We start from the raw sequence: 23,943 nt of genomic DNA, 5'->3' as shown, positions 1-23,943 counted from the left end.
ATCCGTGTATATTATGTTTTTGCAAGTATTCATCCAATTGTTGTTTAAACATCTGTATGGACTCTGATAAACCCACCTCTTCAGGCAAAGAATTCCACATTCTTACTGTAAAAAAACCTTTCCTTTGCCCTAGACCAGAGGTTCCCAATTAATTTTTCCAGTGGAACCCTTTGACATAGTGTGTCAACATCGTGGAACCCCTCCCCTACTCCCCACCCCCTGTAAAAATAATAATAATAATAATATTGTATGTGCCGGTGTGTATTTGTGTGTCAATGTGTATGTAGGTATCTGACACACAGATACACACATAGTGGCACACAGACCTTGACACACCGTGTGTATGTATGTATCTGTGTGTCAAAATGTGTGCTTCTGTTTGTCAAAATGTGTGCTTGTGTTTGTATGTGCTGGTGTGTGTCTGTGTGTCAGTGTGGCACATAGTGGCACACAGACACACACACACCTTAACACATATACTCTCACTCAGATACACATACACACACTCAGATACACTGAGTGACACACACAGATACACACTGTGGCACAAATACTCTTTGACAGACACACATACAAACACATATACACTCTCACTGACAAGCACACATACATTCTCACTGACAAACACATGCACACATAGACTCTCACTGACAAACACACATGCACGCGCACTCTCAGGGACAAGCGCATGCTCACCGACGAACTCCTTAACAGACATACACACAATGTAAAAAAAATTATTATTTTTTTTATTTCACTCCACCCAGCTTCCCTACCTTTGTGAGTTACTCGCGTGTAATCTCTATCCCTGGGGTCCAGTGGGGCTGAGCGGCTGGCGTGCAGTCCAGTGGGGCTGCTGGGCTGAGCGGCTGGCGTGCAAACGTACAGTGCGAGCGGCGAGGGAGCAGTGATCTTCCTGCTCAGCTCCTTTGAGCCCCTCTTTGTGATGCTGGAGTGACGTCATATTCCTGGCTTCGGCATCAATGCTCTACGTGTGCTCCCTTGACACCCGTCTCAATTATTGCGGTGGGCATTTTGTTTCCCGAAATTTTGGCGGAACCCCATTTGTGTTCTCGTGGAACACCAATTGAGAAACCCAGCCTAAATGTGACCTTGTGTCCTATGTATATTCCTGTTTATGAATAGGTTTCCAGACAATGGTTTGTACCATGTGTGTTTTAAAAACAAGCATGCAGAACAGACAATTGCGTGGTGTACCCAAAGGCGACTCGAACATGTCCTTTTCTTGGCGCATCACTGCTCCACACTTTGGATCCCACCAGATATAAAGAACAAAAACTGGACAACACATATAGGGTGTCCCTTTTAGTGTTTTACATTGTTGCACTGTTTTTATTTTGTTGTTTCTTTAGAATTCCCTTAATTAGGGATTTGAAATGCCATTTATGCCTTTTAAAGTATTTAGCAATGTATTCAGCATGTTTTTTGAGGGAGGGAGTTTCTGTAATGTTTGGAAATTATTTTTGTTCTTAGTCTAAATTGTGCACACATAACATATAGTGGGAATATTCTGTGTTCCAGGAACTACATGTGACAAATTAAAACTCACAAATGGGAAGAAGAAAAGCACCTGCTGTATACTCTGCAAAGGAGACATTTTTAAACAAGTTTCCATTCAACTTAGGTTTTAGTGTAATTGATAGCTGCGTTCTGCCAGTTCTGGTGGGGCACGGGTTTGTTACATATCTAACTAACTCTTGTTTATTTTGTTCTCCAGGTTTGTGCAGAGGAAAAATCATCCACGCTTGCAAACTTGGCTCACATGATGAGTTTATACAGCACACGCAGCTACTCCAGAGACTGCTTTAACTGGATCAACGTTGTGTGCCGCTATCTTCATGACGCCTTTTCCAGTATAACGTTTAGCCTTGTAACTTATCTTGCAGAGGTAAGAAATAAACCACATAAATGGCCTTCTACCTGAATGTTCCCAACATTCTCGTGAAAGAAGCACATACCACGTGCTCTTTATAGAGGAGAGACCATAAGTATTTAGACACCAGCATATTTGTTAGCTCAGCTCTGATTTTACTTTCATGGTTATTGACTAAAGTCTGATTTGTAACAAACTTAATTCCATATGGCACACTTTAACCCCTTAAGGACCAAACTTCTGGAATAAAAGGGAATCATGACATGTCACACATGCCATGTGTCCTTAAGGGGTTAAGGAAAAAATAACTGAAAATAAAGTTCTCCATGTTTGCTATAGTCACAGATCGTTTAGCCTGAATTTTGCCATTTGTATTTAAACTCTCTCTTGAATTTAGAGATTAGCCCTTGTGTCTGTTGGAGCACATTGGATTTTGCATTAAGCCAAACAGTAAAAGGATAAACTCACTGTTGACTACTGGCTTTAATTTAGCGGCATTTGTATCAATAAATGGTGGACAGTGTATGAATTAGCATACTCTTAGCCCTTATAGAATCCATGAGCAATAGGCATTTCATCATAAGAGGATTTGGCCAAGCACTGAACTTTGAGTGATAAACCGCGCCCTTAGGGCGCGGTTTATCACTCTGTCTACCTATATTTGTTCTCTTGGTGAGATTTTTGGGAAGTCTCACAGATTCTCTGCTGCCCATTCCTTTTTTGCACTGTGTAGCGAGCGCTTATTTTCTGTTGTATCCATGAACTTTGAGTAGTTGTTAAGTCATGCTTACTAGAAATTGATTGCAAATCACTTGCATTTCATGACAGTCTGTCTACTATTTACAGATGTAACCACACACTGAGTAATTCCCAGTGTGATGCTTGGCCAGGTTACAGCCATCTTTAGTTTCTGCTTGTTGTGGGGCTTTCCCCTTCTGTTTAATACTTTGAAAGTGAAGCATTCCACTTCAGTGAATAGCATTCCACTTCAGTTTCTTTAGCAGTACACATAAGGTGAACCACTGAATTCAATTGTTGGAAATTAACCAAGGAATTGCACATTTTAAGCTAAATTAATCAAAACTGGAAAAGAGTTGGAGAATAAAAGCCAATTCCAGAGAAAACTGAACGCTTAGGAAATACTGTTGATATTAACAGCTCTTATGATTTGTCCATGTTTGTTAGTAATTTTTTCACATTCACCATTGGTCTATTAGTATAAGCCTTTGACCCAAAGAGTTTGGCTTGAAGCACCTGTAGACCATTTCATGGCTTTCTGATGCTTGATATTGATGCATTACCCCGGGAGAAACGTACCCGGCTAAGAAACTGGTTTCTGCGCAATACTTATGGGCATATTGCATTCAGGAACTCCTATTTGTTTACGTTTGCTGGTCTGTGAGTGCCCAGTGATTTTAACATGTGTTATTATCTTTCCATTACTTTAATGAACAATCTGGGGAAAGCTGAATCTGGTTTATATGAAAGACACACTTCTCTATTGTAACTCAAACTATACATAGATTTCCTGGGTGCAGGTGCTGTCCTAGTACAATGTGTTGTGCAGGCTTCCCCTACACTTCTATGTGCAGCCTATCCCTTGTTACACAGTCTGTTTTTACATTATATTGATTGATTTCTGTTTATTGTATTTCAGCTTCTAGAGAAAGGCCTGGCCAGCATGCAACAGTCTCTACTGCAGATCATCTACAGCCTTCTCAGTCACATTGACCTCTCTGCTGCTCCAGTAAAGCAGTTTAACCTTGAAATCATAAAGATTATTGGAAAATATGTGCAGGTGGGTCTTTTCTCTTAAATCAACTAAAATCTGCATCCATCTTCCTTTTGTAGGTGAAGGTGTACTCTGCATCAGATACTGTCCCTGCTGGTTTTCATGCTGTCTGGGATAAGGATAAGCGGTTTAGAAAGTACTTTTATGGAGATTAAGTTATTAAGTCTCATTTTCTCTGAGTAGCTCTTTCTTAATGTTTCCTGTGTGTATCTGCAGGTACGTGGATTACTATGTTAGATGTATCCCTAGATGCAGCTACCATTTACATGTGTACATATCCTTCTTTGCTTGGTATTGTTAGCCTGAATTTTTGCTTGTTGGTACGTTACAATAGAACCTTAGCATTTGTGCTTAACATAACTATCTCTTGTGTACCTTGATTGTGTATGCTTGGATAGGGTAAGAAACAGACAGTATTGCTCCATTTTATTTTTATTTATTTATTTTAAATACATGTTTGATGTTCCTGTAGCATATTTCCCTGTCTGTGTACTATTTTGTCCTCCTTCAGACTTAAAAGCAAATGCATTACTGCCTTCAGGTTGCTGCTTTGACATAAGATGGGCAAACTGTATACCGCAGACACTCATAGTACATTATAGAGAGAGCTTCCCTCTGGCAGTCAGCGGGTCCATAACCCTGTCATTTAATTACTGCTGTGCTTCTTGTGGAAGACTTGGTTTGGAAGTAATACAAATAAAAAGCTATTGAAAGGATAGCGGATTCCACAGGCTACCAAGGAGAGCTCTGTAGTCTAGCATTTGAGTAAATGTTACAAACTAACATTCAGTAACAGGATTGCTTTTTGTTTTGTCTTTGTTCTTATTTATTCTGCAGATGGATTACATATTGGTTAAATTAGTATACATTATTATAATTATTATTATTATTAAGATTTCTAAATTCCAATGCACTGGACAATGGGTTGGCTAACAGACAACTATTGCTAACAAGATGAGTTGAACACAGAAACAGTGGGTTGAGGGCCCTGCTCAAACAAGCGTGTATTCGTACATGTACGCACAGATATATATAATAGACTAAGGTGACTGTCTGAAAGGACAAATGAGCATATTGTTTTGGGAGGTCAATTTGTTGTGTGACAACCACATTCACAGCATGTGATCTGCATTGACATGTATGTTGTTCTGCATCTTATAGTATTGGGGTTTGGGGTACCATTACTCAAACCAGTGATCGATATATATATGTATGTATGTATATATGTATTATGTTGTTATAGGACTAGATGACTAGTTTCTAAGCCATGTATAATCACTAATATAGCAGTTTTTGGCAAAGCTTGCTTCCTCACAGATCTTCCTTTGCCTGGGCTTGTTTTCAGCTCTGCCATTTCCCCAGCATGTCCACTGTTGGCTCCTCTGTCTGAGCTTTCTTGTTCACGGCTCCTCTGTCTGAGATTGCATGCTTACAGCATTGATTTAGTCACTGATAGTCCTTCAGAAACTAGGTGGTTCTACCATTTCATTTAGATAAGGCTTAACAGACACATTATTGGTGTAATATTTGCTTAACAGATAACTTATATATATTAATTTTTTAACCCATCTTCTCCACCAGAGTGCATATTGGAAAGAGGCGCTTAACATCCTCAAACTTGTGGTATCTCGTTCTGCCAGCCTTGTTTTGCCCAATGATGCTCCAAAGTCACCTGAAATTCCATTTGCGAAAATCTTCAATTGCGCCTCAAAAGAGCTTCCAGGAAAAACATTAGATTTTCATTTTGACATATCAGAGGTACGTATAGGTTTGGCTGATTTAAAGGTGCTTAAGGCATGACATCAATTTTCTTGATTGAATGTTGCAGGAAAGATTTGTAACTTCATAAAACAACCAGTGAACTATAAAACACTCTTCTGAGGGTGGAAAAAAGAGACCCATAGATTTTATAATTAAAAAATAAAAATCATCTTATGGTCCAGAAAGAGCATTCTGTGTAGTCCTTTAGAAAGCCAAAGACTCCCATGTTTTTTGAATTAGGTTGTTATTAGGAATGTTTATTAGTACATTAGTAGGTCTATTAGTCTATTAGTAGGGGGTTTACTTGTCTATCAATGAAGAAGCACTGTTGCACATTATTGATGTGAAAAGTGACATTAGATGATTCTACAACACTGGTTGTAAGATACAAATGAATTGCCGTGTAAGTGCACTTTGACCATTTTATTTCTTTTGTTTCAGTGTGCCAAATCTGGTTTCTTCCTCTAGAATACTTGTTTTCCCCTATAGCTCTTAAGATGTAGTTAAACACTATATTATTTCAGACTGGTACAAATATTAACTACTCATGTCCTTTGATACTATTATTGCTCACAACCCTAATGATCTTCATGGGCACTTCCCTTTACAAGCTTTGCAGTCTCAAACAGCCTTTTTAAAAAGCCAGTAGAAAAATATCTATTGATACAATTACCATTTGGGTGCCAGTGAGTTGGGTAGTAGTTTTTTGTCTAACGGTCTTGCAGTCAAGATTTTAAGGGCTACTGACCTCACTTATTCCACACTGCTTACAGCAAAGCCCCCTAGCTGTTTTTGGATTTCCTTAATACCAAAGTATCTACACCCTGTGGCTTAAGGATTATGGGCTTGTTTATTTTATTTTTTTGGTGGGGGGTGGGGAAGTATGTCTCTAACAGCCCACTTGTGTATGCTGAAGCTTCACTTTAGACACGTAAGCCTAACCACAACAAGGAAATAAATTGTTGGTTGGTCACAGACTTGTTCCTTCCTGCATGTGACTTGTTCGGAACTCATAGGCATTCTTAGTGTATCCAGCCTACTGAGTGCCTTGTGCAGCCCCTTTCTGATGCATGTGGATCTTCTTCTTAGACCCCGATAATAGGACAGAAATATGGTGACCAACACAGTGCAGCAGGAAGGAATGGGAAGCCAAAGGTGATTGCTGTTACTCGAAGCACATCCTCAACCTCCTCTGGTTCCAATTCCAATGCCCTTGTCCCTGTCAGTTGGAAGAGGCCGCAGCTATCTCAGGTATGGATGTAGCAAGTTGATCTGATAGGATATGATAACAAACCTTAGTTTCAGAGAGAAGCAACATTGTATGTTTTAAGAGTCCTACCCGCAAACTTACAATATGCATGTTGTCTTTGGATACACATGATACTGTAACCAAACTAATCATTATTGTTTTATTGACCTCAGAACAATGTAAAACTTTGTTAACCATGTTTACAGGAGACTCGCGTTTGAATGGGTACTGAAACACTATGACCTATATATGACCTATAGTGATCTGAAGGGGTTCTGGTGCTTTAGGTGCCTCTTTACAGGGAATGTATAGGTTTCAAAATGCATATCCGTAACTAATTTAAACAATGCAATTAGAAATGCATTTATTCGTTTTCCAAAATACCGTTCCTAACCAACCCAAAATGGTATCCATTTGATGATAACAACCATTTTCTTAGTGTATTGAACTTGATTTACTTTTTATTTCCCAGTGCAAACATATTAATGACCAACAAACAGGGACAGCCCAAGCCTTCAGCCTGAAACAGGTCCAAGGCAGATTTATTGAATCAAAATAAAGTCTGGTCCTTTACTTTCTATGATTTTTAAAGTGTCACATCATAGTTACCAGAAAGGTTTGAGTATAGGTGGTTTTGGTTCATTCAGACTTATTTGAACAGCCATCTCATAACTTAAAACATGCCAGAAATCACATTGCTCTCATTATGTCTCTATGCAGTTGATGCCTTTTCTTTTTTGCATTGTGCTGGTACAGAGACTTCGATTTTCAAAGATTGGTTTAGATTGAGACCTCTCGACATAACTGAAAAACTGTGAAAGCTAAACTCTCATAATGCATATTCTATTTTAATTTGAGGTCAGACAAAAATACTTTATTTCTTTGACTTGTCTTTGATAGATTATATACTGGTATGTATCTCATTCAGATTTAATTGTACTATGCCAGCATTATCTTTGATGCCAAAACCAAGATATCTGATTTTTGTGTGATCTCTGTTTTCATTTTAGAGGAGAACACGCGAGAAATTAATGAATGTACTATCATTGTGTGGGCCAGAGTCTGGTCTCCCCAAAAATCCATCTGTAAGTGAAAAGAAAAACCCCTTTATTTTTATTTCTTTTTTAAATACAACCACTAATTACAGCTCTTTCAATTGCAATTATGCACTTTGCTTTCTCATATTAAATACCGTGTTAAGAGTGCTTGATACCTGTTAATTGCTGCGTTCTGACTTCCCGCATTGAATGGAGTGTTTAGAAGGTTTCTATTCTAATCCTTTTTATCCTTCTGGCGGCAGGTGGTGTTTTCATCCAATGAAGATCTTGAAGTTGGAGACCAGCAAACCAGTCTTATATCTAGCACTGAGGAAGCCATTCAAGAGGAGGAAGTTACTGTGGAGGATACTGGCAGTGAGCAGCAGTTTGGTGTATTCAAGGACTTTGATTTTTTGGATGTGGAGTTGGAAGATGCTGAGGTGAGCACCCCACTGTGTCTTCTGTTTTTGATTTTATTATTTTATTAAATGTTCCGATGAGGAGTGTGCTGCATTTTAATATCATAGTATTTGTTTTGGAGTAAACATCCTTTTAAACTTTAAATTGTAAAACCAATTATGTTGGAATTGACAATCCTAGAACTAGACATAAAAGATAAGTGTAACCACGGACGTGGTTATGAGTATTACAAGTGTTACCACTGGCATGGTTACAATGGTAAATTGCATGTTTGTGCTTAATTAGCCAAGGTAAAAAGTCTCAAAATTAGCTTTGAGAATTTTTCAAACTTGGCTATTGTGGCCTAAAATGTTTTACTCCTGACAGTTCACGCTTTAGTGAATCAACTCTTGGGTAAAGATTCCTGCATGCAAAGTACTGTTACTATCAGTGTTAACATGTGGCTATATCTGTGTGCAAAGGATGTCATACTGTGTAAGTAAAGGTGGACAAAATAACCAAAATCCTGGCAGTGTGTTGATATCAATGGCTAAATAACAAAAACATTCAGTCCTTCAATTCCACCAATCAAGAATAACAACCTCAAATTCTTTAGCAACAGTTTAATTTGAAGTCACTGTTAAACCAATTTAGTTTTGATTCAAAATGGTGGCTCTTCTGTAAATACAATTTGTAACACACATGCCTTTTTTGTTTTTTTCACAATTTTATTTTTATTTGTATTTCTTTATTCACTGTTTCGCATCAGTAGTGACATCGTTATTGGTTTTTAAGGCTGTACTTCTTTTGCCACTTTCCTGAGACTTTGAATTGTAACCAATGTTCCAGACATATTGCTAACGGACAGTTTAATATCAAACTTGATTTGTGGGACATGAAACTCTATTTTACTTTTTCCTTTATTTTTTTCCAACGCCTCTATCTGGCTACATCATGTGTATTGGATACAGGCTATAGATTTCATTAGCAAAGAGTACAAAGACAAGTAAACACAAAATATAGAGGTAAAACAATTCACTACAGATATAAGATAGACTTACTCTGTTGCTTTTGAAGGGTTAGGCAGGTAATATGGGCATAACACAATATAAATGTTTAACGAGAAAGGAAACTTATGAGGGTATGACTCAGGCTATAAAAGGGAGAGGTTTGACGTCACTGAAATTACCACTACTTAAAATATCATTCTTGGGTAAAGAGGAATAAACTTTATTAACCGTTACGGATCAAATGACAAACATAGGTGAATGCTAAGTGAAACACTGTTAGGTGAAAAAATATTAAAAGAATGGGGGTTGAAATAAATGCAGATAGGTGAATAGGAGCAAGATCCAATTACACTTTGTAATGGATAGAAGTCATATCTCCTCGTTCACCATAAAAGAAAGTATTTGATAATGTGCTGCATTTAGATCCCTAAGTTGCTAAGCCTAAATATCGCACTTACGGGAAATAGGTAATACATTTAGAGAGAGAGATCACATTGCTGAAGGTTTCAAGTTTGCTACTCCGTTATTCTCAAGAGTGGCAACTTAATGTCACACTTCCAAGGGAGAGCTATAGGCAACAATTTTAGACAAAAAGATTTAATCAATCGCTGGAGGTATGAAATTCGTTCAAGTCCATTATAAGGGTTGGTAATATGAATTTGAGTCAAGAGTGTAATCGCACCTGTGGTTAGTAAACATTCATGGTGTGCAAAGCCGCGTTCTATATATACTGTGTTAGATTAAACTTCTTAGTAAAATTTGAAAGGCAAAGCCCGGTACACCACTATTATAGTGTCTCGTGAACAGAGCAGTCCCCAATACAACACAAAAAATTATTAAATCTCACTGTACATATAATTCTTCTACAAAAGTGCCTTATTAGCAAGGATGTTTCAACTTCCAACCAGCAATGTCTAACTAAACACACAACACACTTCTTCTCTTATCTTGATGCTCATGAGGTGGAAAAAACTCATTAAAGTTTAGACCCCAAGAAATATTTTAAAGGGACACTGGGCACCAGTACAACTTTAGTGTGTTTGATAGATGTGACCTCCTTACTATGCTGTATTCTGTATTTTTTGCATGCTCAAATCGTCATAGTTTTTGTGGAATGCTGCACCATAAGCCTACCCTTATGAGGCCAAAATCTTTCAAATGAATTAAAGTAGTATTGGTGCCAAGGGTATCCCCTTAAGAAGACTTTATTACCTCTGCAGGAGACATACAGACATACTTTGTAGCATAATAGCAGAACTAATGCAGTGTACAAGGTCTAATCTCAGGGATGGTTTAATCAGAATGAATAGTGAGAAGCTGTGACATGGGAACTTTCACCAGATGCTAACAAGCACATACACTCTGAAACAGTCGGTATCTGCCACTGAATCAGTAACGAGCCATTTAGATTTAGAAAAACGGATAACTTGCATATTACAGTTTCCAGATTTTTATCTGTTTAATGTATACACTTAAACCAGAAAAAAGCAGTTTTTTGTTTTGTTTTTTAATTAAAAAATTAATTTGATTCTGTTTTTAGTATTCTGCATGCAGGTAACAGACATGTCAAATGTTTTCTCAGCTCCTATATGGCGTTTCTATGAGAAAATGTATTGTAATTGGGATAATCTGCCTTCTGGATTCTATCCTGAGCACAATCGCATAGGCAATAAATTGGCAGCACATAACATGCATCCTCCCGATTTTTGCACACATGTGGCTTATTTTCTTGAGACCTCATTCATTAAAAGGCTGGAAATAAAAACCAAAAATGTAGTTCTAGGAGGAATGCTACATTGAATGAAAAGTGAAGGAAATCCATGTACTGGTGTTAAAACTGCTAAAAAATAAGATTGTTTTTTTCTTTTCTTTTTTTTTTTTTTTTAATGCGGTTTGTTACCTCTTTTAGAATACTGTGACTGGTTTAGTATCTATAGACAGGATTCTTATCATTGTTAAAATATATTGACTGCTGAATGTATTCTCCTAGTTGTGTGTTTGTCCTGGTGATTTATAATTGTTTGTGTTTTCCTTTTTGCTAACCAGGAACTGCAGGTAAGTTGCAGCCTGGTGGAGTGGCTTGTTACAGCTGTGATCCCCTGTGATATTTGTGTCTTGTGTGCCGTTTTTGTAGTCTGACGTGTGAACTAAAACTTACAAAGCAACATAAAAAAAAAATTGCAAATGTTTGCATTTTGTTTACCTGATAGAGAACAGGTCTAATTTTCTATTAAATTAGCTGCAAGCAATGAAACATTGATTTTTAAACCATTTTAGGGACAATCCTCCTCTACTTTGGATTGCATTGCTTGTGATTTGTGATGCTCAGAGGAGGGTTTGATTTATGATGTTTATATATTTTTTTTTTTCTTTGTGTTTTGTTTTGTTTTTTTGTTTTTTTTCTAGGGTGAAAGCATGGACAACTTTAACTGGGGAGTCCGCAGACGCTCTTTGGACAGCATTGACAAAGGTGACACCCCATCTCTGCAGGAGTGTCAGTACTCTGGTAGCACACCCAGCCTGAACTTGACTAATCAAGAGGACACTGATGAGTCCTCAGAAGAAGAAACACTGACCGCAAGCCAGATATTATCGCGATCACAAATGGTACGTCATAAAATATTGCATATTACTTTTTTTTTTTTTTTGTCCCAAATGATAGGTTCAAGCTGGTGTTTAAGAATATATAACAGATTATCACAGCAATAAAACTCACAATAGTGTTTATTTAACCTACAATGAAGGTGTTAATACATCTTTCTGTGTAAAAACATTAAATGGCTTTCAGATGTCACCTAAGAGATCCTGGAATAGCTCAGCCCTCTGGAATACCTTCTTAACCACCTCCTAAAATTGAAAATGTAACTCTAGCCATTTGAAATGTTGGGACTTATAGTTCTATTAGGATTTTTGGTAAATAGACAGAAATTGCGATGATAATAGGTATGATTGTATGGATTCTTCATGAAGAGACTCTTTATGGGAAAACTGCTTACTAGTTGCTTTGGAATTTTGTTCAAATCCCAGAGCCTTGATAGTTATTCATAATCATGTTGGTATATGTATATGACAAATGCAAAAAACATGATTTTAACCAAATAAAGACAAGTGACGGTCTATGTCATCATAAGAATCTGAAGTGGTCTGGGTGCAATGTCCCACTCCCCTTTGCAAGCGCTGGATTCAGGTAAGTGACTGAAGGAGTTTTAACCTTCCGTGCCGAGTAAGGGAAAAACGTTCCTGGCGCTATAGTATCCCTTTAACCCCTTAAGGACCAAGCTTCTAGAATAAAAGGGAATCATGACATGTCACACATGTCATGTGTCCTTAAGGGGTTAAAAGGTGGAGTGTAAAGAGGAAGGGGTGGGTTCTTAATCAGGAAAAGGTGTGGCCTTGACCGGTAGGGGTGGGGCAAAATTAGGTTAGAGGGGTGCCCAGGTTTAGTCATGCCTAGGGAGGCACCAAACCAAAATACACAACTGCATATACATACGGTAAAATCCACATGCACACACACACACACACACACAAAAATGCATGCATGCTCAGATCGTTGGTTACATACATTGGTAGACCCCTATAACTACATAAACAGTGATTTTTCTTTTCAACTTTCTAGAGAAAAATTCTATTAAACAATAATTTATAATAATTTAGAATTTCCTCAATACAGTTAAGCATGCAGCTATTGTTAAACATGGAATGGATTGGTGCTTAACATGAAATGTATTGCTTGTAAAGATTGTGTTGTGGGTTTGTAACTTTGTATATTGCAGCAGTTATTGAATATAATGACTTGTGGATGTATTTTTCTCTTTTAGCTACACAATGACTGCACAGTTGAGGATGGTATTCCAGACCATGTGGATTCCATGCTTCATTCTCAAGATTCAGTTAGTAGTGCTCTAAGCGAAGAAGCGCTACCAAGCACAGCTGAAACCCCAAGTGTGGAGGTGAACCCTCCAGATTGCTCTAACAGTCAGCTGGCCGAGGTGGGGAGCAATCCGGGATGGTGCATGGCTGATTTGGGTTCTTTCTAGCTTTGTCTTTTTTATTTTTTTATTTTTTTATTTCATTGGCTCTGTTCTACTTGTCAGATTGACATTATTTTGTTTGTTAAATATTTCTTACCTTTTTGGGGGCATATTACTAGACAAACAGTATTACTATTTATGTATTACCCCCAAAAGGTTACAAATATACTTAATAAGCTATCACCATTTCGGGTGAATTTGTTAATTTATTGGGCATGGTTTCTTTGATTCTAGAATTATTTATTTTTCTTGTGATGCTTCTTATAGTTGATCTGCTTCTTAGTCTTTGTGATCTGGGCTATGATTAGGGGTTAGACCTCAGGCCAGCTACGTTAGTGGTTGATATTTTGTCACCATGGTGATATTACGTTACCAGAAGCTCACAATCCTAGTTTTAAATGTATTGGAGAGCCCTCTGAGGAGGAGACGTTTCATTTAAATCCGGATTTCTGACTTGTAAGTATTTCCATTTCCATCTCTTAATGCCTTTAAATAGGAAAATTCCATATTTGTCTGTTTTACCATCACCGTATAAATCTATTTGGTATATATTTAATTGTCAAATTAACTTCTTTGTGACTTAGGCAAATATCTCATATCTTGACTAAATTAGCATATCATTAAAGGGGCACTCTAAGCACTAGAACTACTTAAGCTTAATGTAGTGGTTTTGTTGTAAAGAGACTATCCCTGCAAGCTCTGTTTTATAAACACTATCACTAGAGGTGCTTCCTACAAACAGTCCTGCAATCTTGCAGGGCAGATGTTTGGCATCCTAACGCTCTGCATGAAGACTCCTGACTCTCCCCTTAGCAATACATTAATGTAATTCATTTTTATGAGAAGATGCTGATTGGTGCAGTGAAACAATTGCTAAGCACGCACAATAACTGTCCCAGTGCTTCCCTGTGGAGAAGCATTGAATTGGCTGAGATAACAGAGATGGTTATCTCCGTCAGGAGGGAAGCTGCAGCAAGGAATGTAAGGTAAGTAAACATGGTTTCCTCTTACAAGGGATCCCTTAATCTGTGTAGTCAGGAGGAAACTGTAACATTAGAAATAAATGTTCATGTTTCTAATGCTAGATTCTTTCTTTAAGATCCCTTGTATAATATTAGATAAGGTTCACTTATCAACCAAGTATGCGTTGTTGTTTTTTTTTAGGGATTTAAAAAAAAAACATATTTAAAGGAACATCATAGGCTCAGACATACAAACGTGTATTCCTGACCCTTTAATGTTAAAAACACGATTTATGTGACCAGTCCCAACTTTCCCCTCTTAAATGTAATAAAAACCTTACTTTTATTCCGGCGCTGGCCCTGCCACTTTGGCTGAAATCATCAGAATTGACAATCTCATCCAATCCAATATTTTTCGATAGAAAAACATTAACTTGACTGAGATTGTCAATTCTGATGATCTCAGCCAAGAAGGCAGGGCGGGGGACAGAGCAAAACACCATGCTGGCCTGTCAGTATCTCCTGATAGAGATGCATTGAGTCAATGCATCTCTTTGCGAAAAGTTCAGTGGATGCTGAATGTCAGTACAGCACTGACCCAGGAAACTCCTCTAGTGGTCGTTTACATTACAGCCTAGTGACACCTCCAGTGGCAGTCACTCAAACACTGCCTTTTCTCTGCAGTGTTTGCAGCAAAATGCCTGCAGGGGTCTATTATGCTCACCAGAACAACTACATTAAGCTGTGGTTGTCCTGGTAACTATAGTGTCCCTTTAAACATTTTCACGGGGTGAGTACAGAGTAAGGCAAAGGTTAACATGAAAACCATTGGCAAACCTGCTTGAAAAAAATGTGTGTGTATATGTATCCTATTCTTAGCCATTTCCTTTGAATGTCCGTCTCTGCTTCACTTGAATGAACAGTAAACTTAATATATATCATCCTCAAGCCCGTGATTATGGCCAGCAGCTTTCTAACTTGTGGGCAAATGCATATGCCTGGCCTAGATATCCGGAATCAAGCTCCCACTGTCTGTATCAGGAGACCTAGAATAATCTGGCACTATGAATAATTTAGCCCCAGGTTTTACTTTAAAAAAAAAAAAAAGCATTCCTTTTATTTACTACAAACCTGTAAGATAACATTTGAATAGGCTTTTTTAGCAGAGCAAAATGAATTAAAAAAAAAAAAATGTAATGCTGACATCTAATCGTAGTCTAGGCAGTAATTTAAGCTAAATATGTGTTAATTGGGTAAAGATTCACATGTTAACTTTAATTATTTTTTCTGTTTGTTGTTGAGCATTTAATGCTGCAATTGTATATATTTTTATGTGTACAGTTATGTTCCAACACCCAAAATCCATCCAGTCATTATATTTGTAGTGTTCTCTGTTTATTATCTGGCATGAAACAGTTCTATTAAAACTGGCAGTCGAAGTAACAGTGATTTGAGTAAATCTTGTAAAGAAGTATATTTTACTGTCCACTTGCTTATTGACCCCTTAGCTGAAAATCAGAAGATAAGATTTATTTTTAGATTTTTAAATGAGTTTGTGTTTTTTTTGTTTGTTTTGTTACTTTGTACAAACATGTTATTTATGCCGAAAATACATAGAAATAAAACCTCTAATCATAAACTTTTACATATATTTTAAGTATGAGTAACACAACTGGTAACCTAACGCATTATAATAAAATATGCATTACCATACCCTGTCCATAATAATACAATAATAGGAAGAATATAATAAATGATATAAAAGTACAAGATTTTGGTATTTAGAATAATTTTTTGGGCACTGCGTACTTGATAGACAAATTACTTTAATTGCTTTAATCCAAAACAATTATCAGAATGGACTGATTCATCCAATCACCTTTTTATTCTGACAGCCCTGGTCAGAATAGTATTTGAGTTCCAGTGGTTCATAACCCCTGGGTCTTCATAAGATTTTGATAAGGATGTCATGAAACTTAAATCCCCACTAAGTATTATAGTAATGTTGTGCAAGACAGTCCCTTGTGTGGGTTTTTTTTTTTTTTTTTTGTTCAGGTAGTAGAGGTTCGCAATATATATTCAGTGTTTCAAGGTTGACATTTAGCCTCTTAAGGGCCATTGAATATTGTTATCCCAGTCAAAGACCGTATGCCAGCATGACATAGATATAATTATAGCCCCCGTGTCACCAAGTGTTGTTTCAGTTTTATAATCCCATTTAAGCTTCTTGTTTGATGGAAGAATTCTTTCATTAGTCCTTAAGTGGTTAGTCGTGGGTTCCCTCCACTCTTACAGCAGCTGTTAATAAAATGTGATAAAACAAAACTATATGTATATTTGTTTCCAGTTTACATACAATAATGATATGTGCTGTCTGGTTTTTAGGATGGCCATGTGGCAGTAAAAGATGAGCAGCTGAGCACTACCAGTGAAGACACTGGCTCCTACATTACTCAGGAGCTGCATGAATCATTGGTCTGTCATGAGCCCTCAGATGTGGAAGAACAATGTGATACCCAGGAACCTCCAGCTCCTGAAAGCCCTCCTGACTCTGTGTGTGAAGATGACGTCACACTTGCATTGAAGGAACTGGATGAGAGATGTGAAGAGGAAGAAGCTGATTTCTCTGATTTATCAAGGTCCGTTGGTAGATAGCACTTCATAATAGTGGTATCCACCCATTTTAAATGTTGTTTTTATTTAAATTTTTTTTCATTTTTGTGGCACACCTGGTGACACTGTAGTGTTCATTTAAAGCCTAGACAGGAGTCTTATTGTGCATTCAGTGCTCAATGATGTCTTGCTACAGAATATTTGCCCTTGTCAAAATCATCCACAATCTAAAAGCAACTCACTTCACACTTTCAGTTGTGTCTGGAATTTTGTACATTTCTTCTATTATGGAGGTTTGATATTGCGGTTAGCATGTTTGCAGAGCAGAATTAAAAACATTTTTTAGCAGTCGAACGGAGTGTAAATATGCTATCGCTATAACATGCTCTCCCAGTTTGTTTGCTATCACACTCAATCACCTCCTCATGCCGTTTACGTGTTACCAGTTACTGCAGTTATACTTTGAATTCTCTCTGTCATCTCCAAATTTCCTCTGCTACCTCTTCTCATCTCTGCATTTTAACCTTAGATCTCAAGCTCACAGGCTATATAGTAAATTACTCTGTATACATGAGTTTCAGGGGCCAAATTTCCACACATAGGCAGAGCCGTCGATCCCTTTTTTTTTTTTTTTTTAATTAGTCTGTTTCTATTATATTGTACAGCGCTGCAGAATATGTTGGCGCTTTATAAATGCCAGTAATTTGGCATTGTTATTAGGGGTGGGGAGTAGGTACTGTTCAGGTAACCTTGTTTTCCTTATTTTTATTAAATATTTTAATTGAGTGAGTTGCGATGACAAAAAAAAAAACTCACAATCTACAATAAAATGACTTGGTAAAAGCTCACATAGTAGCAGAGCTTGAGAGATTATATCTTCAGTTGTGAAATCCTCACAACACACTGGTTAGTGAATAACCCACTAAATCTGGCTTTGACTTCGAGCTAATATCTCACACATGTTGGATTTTCTTTGTTGAACAAGACCTACTCATACAGTGTGGGCCTACTGAAATACCAAATGTAAAAGGCCTTAATTCATTTGGCTGATTTGCAAAATGATAAAATGCAGTGTGTATTGGCTTGGCAGTCTATGTATACAGCATCATGTTCACAAAGGCAGTTCAATTGATCGTCCCTAGAAATGGATGGGCTCTCTGCGTTTCTTCTTGATACATTCAGATATTACTTTAGATAATTAAAAGAAATGCGGATCTGCAGTAGTCACAGTTGGACCTTTTCCAGCCAGTGATTGTGCATTCTATGTGCACGTCCTGAAAATTGTCTGCCAAGGATGTAGCATGTATATGTTGTTCAATACTGATATCTTTTATCTTCACCAATGAAGACCATGTCCACCTCTCTGATAAGCAAGAAGGGCTTCAGATTTATATATTCAGTTTGTTTTTCGAGGGTTTTTGGGAAATTGCACCTGTAAGTAAGTTTCACTGACAAATCTTGACCTGTTTGTTTTCTTGCAATTAGTTGGAGTAACTGGTTTGTTGAAATATTATAGTTTGTTTTCTGTTTCGTTTCTTATCAACATTTCTGCATTACTATGTACAACTTGTAATCTATTTGCAGCCAGGAAGATGGAGAACAGGATTGCTTTGCTGAGGTTCATTCGTCTCCACCACCATCCCCTTTTCTTTCTGCTATTCTAGCTGCTTTCCAACCAGTGGCCTACGAAGATGAAGAAGATGCATGGCGCTGCCATGTTAACCAAATGTTATCGGAAAGCGATGGGTCCTGTGCAGCTCAGACATTTCATGTGTTCTCTAGGCTGTTTAAGGTCAGTTCCCACATTTGGCACAAAATATATTATTTGCTTGTGATATCGGACCTTAAGACACACTAGATACCTGGCCAGAAACACAAAACTGCCCCCTTAATTCCAGGAATGCAGCCACACAACTAGAGGGAACAAGACAAAGTTATCAGTAGCACTCAGTAGAATAGTAGATTGACACAGCTATGCAAATTCCAGTTGAAATATTTAACATGATCATGGTCATCGATGACATCTTGGTTTAAATTGCTTATACCAAATAATGGTAGAGTCAACAGAAGTATTGGATATGGAGATGATTTGAAATTCACAGCTTTCAACGCATCCCTGGACTAGGGGAAACTTCACTTGTTAGACAGGTGTCCATAGGTTTTCAGAATCATGTAGTGCAAACCTCAAACGATAACTGGCCCAGTGGTAATTATTAATATGTTTATTGTAACTGGTTCTGGAAACAAATCATGACCTTTGTGGATGTTTTACCTTTTATTTCCCACTGCAAATCTACTTCAGTTACAGCTTCATTCCAGTGCAGTTTTATATCCCATTAGTATGCTGCATTAACATATCTGTGTTCTCCACAGACGATTCAAAGAAAATTTGGGGCTATAACAAATGATTCTATCAGTTTCCTTGGAGAAAGCCTGCAACGAATTGGTACAAAATTTAAAAGCTCCTTAGAAGTGATGATGGCAAGTTCAGAATGCCCGACAGTCTTTGTGGATGCAGAAACGGTAATAAGATTGTTTTCTTTGTCTGTTGTCTTTCCAGTCTGAAAATTTGTTACACGCATTGACTTGTATGCTTGCACACTTCGCTATATAGATTCACATCTTTAAAAATCGAGTTATCTCTATTTTAACTTACTAATCATTTTTTTTTTAAAAAATGTATTACCGTATGGTAATAGAATATTGTGTGGATAATGTTTAAAATCCCAATATATCTGTTTGTTTCTGTTGCAGCTGATGTCTTGTGGTTTGATAGAGACCTTGAAGTTCAGTGTGCTGGAGCTGCAGGAGCATTTGGACACATATAATTCCAAGCTGGAGGCCGCTGAGCAGGTAAAACTCTGCACCAGGATAGCTGTGTAATGGAGGGTTAATATTGTAGGCCAGTGGTAGACTGTCATACGCTATCAACCCTCTGTATAGATTTTTTTTAACCACACACCAACTTTCATTTTTAGATAAATTTGTGACTTATATCCTCAACCATTTCATTTTCAGCTATAATTGGGGGACAGGTGTGGACTCTCTGTACTTGGATTATGTAGATTTTCAATTATTTGAATACACTGAACATGTACGTTTCTATTTTAAGTAAATTTGCTGGCATTTGCTGTGCTTTTACTTCCGCAGAATATTTATTAATGGCAACTGTCAAGCCAGGAAAGAGAATGAGATTTACAGCGGACCCCGGGTTCATGTCACTAATTGAATCTGGCACTATGTTCCTTAGAGAGTTCCCCTCCTCCCTCTTTAATGCAGAGCTTCGTGGTTAATTCACTAAGTGAGTTGCCTTTATTAAATTGGCCCGCCGAGAAGAACACATTCTTCTTCTCTTATTGTTGCATTACAGTGAAGGTGAGCTGGAGGTCATGAATATATTGCAGCTGCTTTATAAATAGACTTTCCTCTATAATTCTTAGTACTCTGTAAAGGGGCGCTCCCAGTGTGGTTTTCAATTCTTCCCACTAATTCCTTATGTGTAACAGAAAGAAAAACGTGTCGTGTACACTCGTATAGTGCACATCTTTTTCTGACTTTCTTGTGACTCACAAAGCAATTCTTCATCTATATAACCACAGCCATCCAGGGCAACTAGTGTATGAGGGTTATAGGGGTTTTAGTTCAGCTACAGGCAACCAGTTTAATTCAGCTATGCTAGAGATATAAAAGTATACCTTTTTTTTAGTTACTCCTATGCATTTCAACAGGATATTTCTTTTTTCTTTTCATTTTACCACTGTTCTTCTCAAAGCTGTGAAAATGTTATTTGAATTGTAATGTGACGTATCTCCCTTACAGTGGTTAGACAACTGCAAAAGAACATTTGGTTCAGGTGATGGCAGCCAAGCATCAAATACTGAAGCCCAGGTAGGTGTCTCCATGGTATGTTGCATCTTTGAGTGGTCTTCTGTTGCCCAAGCCTCTGAAGGATCAAGTGTACCTGTTTTATATACTGAAAATTAATAATTTGCAAAAGTGAAATTATCCAGCTGGTAATGAATGTGGATCGTTTCAGCTGCAGCTCCCATCAGAATGATGACTAAATTTAGATATATTTGTAAAAATGTCCATGATTTACAGCAATACGTTAGACTGCTGAAATTACACTTATATTTCCAGACAATATCCCTTTAAATAACAGAAATTGGATATTAAACTTTGTAGGGGTTTATTAAAACAGTGTATTTTGGTGATTAACCCCTTAAGGACCAAACTTCTGGAATAAAATAGAATCATGACATGTCACACATGTCATGTGTCCTTAAGGGGTTAAAAACAGAATTTCAAAATTTAGGGGTAGAAAAAAGCCAAGTTTGGACGATAGCTGAAATGGTTGTGTATTTCCATTGCAGCAATTCTGACTTCTTTTTTTTTTTTTTTACATTTTGATTCAGTACAATTCACCCTTCAGTGAATATACCCCTGTATAGTTTAATTCTGGGTACAGGCTTGGTCATAGACCACTAAAATGAAACATTGTCGCTCTGTGCGGGTGAATGTAAACAAATTTAGTTTTTGTCATTGTTAAATGCCAGTTTATTAAATGTCCCCCTCTTGCTTCAGAAAGCAATGTGATAAATTGCTTTAATGTTTAATAAATATTGGGACTTTTGAGATCAATATCCTTGGTATTTTCTTGTTGATAGTTGTTGACAGATTCTATAATTATTTTTTTATGTATATTTATGAACATACTCAATAAAATCTACCTAAATCATCTGATTACAAAGGGAAGGAGAGTACAGGGTGTATATGTGCCATTATGAATCTCTTGTAATCACTGCATGTGGGTGTTTAACATGACTAATATACGACAGCTTCACGCAAGATAATGCCATATAACTAGCATGAGCCGGCATGTTTTTGTAATACAAACAGTTACATGAGCTATATAGCCAAAGTCCCTGCTTCACAATGCTATAATGACATAGAGTTCAGCAATTAATGGTTGTCCAGTGACTATTTTGGATAATCCTGTAGGCAAAATAAAGGTTTCAGACATTGGTCACTCCACAATCACTGCCTCACCAGGGTGGAAAGAGAATACAAAAGAATAATTTTACTGCTCCTGCAATAAATATAAAGAACCTAAATAAAATCCAGTAGTGCTTTCTTCTGTCGGCTTAGTATTTACTGTCTTTCCTGCATTTCTTCTCTTTGTTCTTGAATGGCTGCATTGTAACTAGGATGTGGTAGAGTCGTATGCAAAACCCCTGAAAATCTGTGGTTTGTTGATTGTGTATCAAGGGGTAGGTAAATTAGGCTGGCTTTGACAGACATTTACATAAGAAATGGTCTGTTTCCACCAAAAAATATCCACAGGTCGCTTGCTTGCTGTTCCTTGTGCAGAGGGCTAATAGGCTAGTTAGTTATCGCCTCAACCCCATCATTATCCGTGAATTCCAAACCACCAGCTATATGTTAGACATGTGCGATTCATTTCGTTCCGAATGTACATTCGTACGAATTTCATGTCATTCGGATGCTTACGAATGTCTGAAGTGACGAAGTTCGGAAGTGACAAAGTAATTCAGATTTCTGAAAAGTGGCAAAACAAGAGGGAGGGAAAATTACGTGAATGATCACTGGAATCTGACCAATAAGCTAATTCCTTTTGTGCAAAGATGTCATATCCTGTACGCGTCACATCGCGCCTGTCATCGGACCCTAAAGGACGTGCAAGGGAGCTGTGCTGCAGGAGCACAGTAAGTACTTTGCTCCCTCGCTGCCTGGCATGGGATGTTTGTCCCATGAAGTCTCGCATAACCTCCTTAGCCAATTATTATATAGGAAATATAAAGTAGACGTGCAATTCGTTTAGTTCTGAATGTACATTCGTACAAATTTTATTTAGTGAAATAGATTTACTATAGATTTATGGATCCATTCAATTGCAACATTGCCTTTCTCCTTTTGTGGTCCTAAGTAACTAAATTAAGGGTGTTTTGAAACTAAATTTAATGTTGCAATCGTATGCTGTGATTGCTTAATTTAAATTATGTCAATCCACACTTAATACACTATAATTACAAAGCAATTTAAAAACCTGAATTGTCACATTGACATAAGTATTCAAACTTTTTGCTATGACACTTGATCTTTAGCTCAGATGCATCCCATGTCTGGATCATCCTTGAGAAGTTTCTACACTTTGATTGGAGTCCGCCTGTGGCAAATGCAATTGACTGGACAGAATTTGGAAAGACCTGTCTATAAGGTCTCTTAGCTGTAAACGCATGTCATTAAAAACCATGAGGTCAAAGTAATTGCCTGCAGAGCTCAGAGACACGATTGTGTCTAATCGATTTGTAGAAGGCTACAATTGAACTTCGGATGCATTGAAGGTTCCCAAGAGCACAGTGCCCCTTTAAACAGATAAATCCGCATTGCCTTAACCATCCCTTTACTATAATCACCACATCAAAAGGAAAAATCACGTCAATATGTCAACTTTCAGATTTGTAGGAATCATATACAACTGATGTGTGTGTTTAACTCCATCAAGTGTTCCTACTCCTTTGGTGGAAAGGGAAATTATTCTGGGGGCTTTAGAAACAGGTGGAAAAGGGGAGGCAAGTTCAGAGTAATGTGCTCCTAAAAGTTGCCTTAGTTTCCTCAAATCGTTATTCCATCAGTTATTTGGTGACTTCTAAATAGTAGCAATTCAAAATCCAAATGGTAAAATGTGGACCAAAAGTAGCTGATCTGGGAAAAGTCTCCACCTGAGCTATTTAATGCAGAGAGAGTCCAGGCACAGGGATTCCATTATACTGCATACCGTACTTCTTATGGGAATAAACACAACCTGACAGTGTTTTGACCCATATCGACAGCCTTTTCAAGTCCTATGACTTTGAAAACCGCTAACCATGTTGGCAAAAACTTTGTCATGTTGTGCTAATTCAATAAAAAGTATGCATTATGATGGAATCTATGTGCCTGGACTCTCTCTGCATTTGGCAGTATTAAGGGGATTTGCCGTTCCCTGAGCCTGGAGCACTAATATATTTAGATTAATTACTTTGTAGGATGTGTGACTTTGTGCGACAATGGAGCATCCTTCATTTCTGAATATTGTCTCTTTAATGATTTGTTAATAATTGATGGGATGCCATTTTGTTTACATTTCTAACTCAGAGTATCCATCGCTAATTCATTTTTGCTAGACCTT

At 37.5% G+C, this 23,943-nt stretch overlaps 1 protein-coding gene across 8 annotated transcripts in view; it reads left to right on the top strand.

Moving 5' to 3' along the window:
- FRYL (FRY like transcription coactivator) overlaps nt 1-23,943 on the top strand; it is a 252,499-nt gene that overhangs the window by 221,436 nt on the left and 7,120 nt on the right. For all 8 annotated transcript variants that reach the window (XM_063457943.1, XM_063457944.1, XM_063457940.1 and 5 more), the window contains 13 exons: nt 1,739-1,909; nt 3,552-3,692; nt 5,268-5,444; nt 6,537-6,698; nt 7,707-7,781; nt 7,997-8,173; nt 11,549-11,749; nt 12,964-13,134; nt 16,524-16,777; nt 18,336-18,543; nt 19,125-19,274; nt 19,506-19,604; nt 20,571-20,639. In XM_063457943.1, the coding sequence (XP_063314013.1) occupies nt 1,739-1,909; nt 3,552-3,692; nt 5,268-5,444; nt 6,537-6,698; nt 7,707-7,781; nt 7,997-8,173; nt 11,549-11,749; nt 12,964-13,134; nt 16,524-16,777; nt 18,336-18,543; nt 19,125-19,274; nt 19,506-19,604; nt 20,571-20,639 (2,055 nt within the window). The remainder of the gene's footprint in view (nt 1-1,738; nt 1,910-3,551; nt 3,693-5,267; nt 5,445-6,536; nt 6,699-7,706; nt 7,782-7,996; nt 8,174-11,548; nt 11,750-12,963; nt 13,135-16,523; nt 16,778-18,335; nt 18,544-19,124; nt 19,275-19,505; nt 19,605-20,570; nt 20,640-23,943) is intronic.

The sequence above is a fragment of the Pelobates fuscus genome, chromosome 6 (genome assembly GCF_036172605.1).
Source record: "Pelobates fuscus isolate aPelFus1 chromosome 6, aPelFus1.pri, whole genome shotgun sequence".
Classification (NCBI taxonomy): Eukaryota; Metazoa; Chordata; class Amphibia; order Anura; family Pelobatidae; genus Pelobates; species Pelobates fuscus.
Note: the sequence above shows the minus strand (reverse complement) of the source record. Positions and strands in the feature narration are given on the sequence as shown.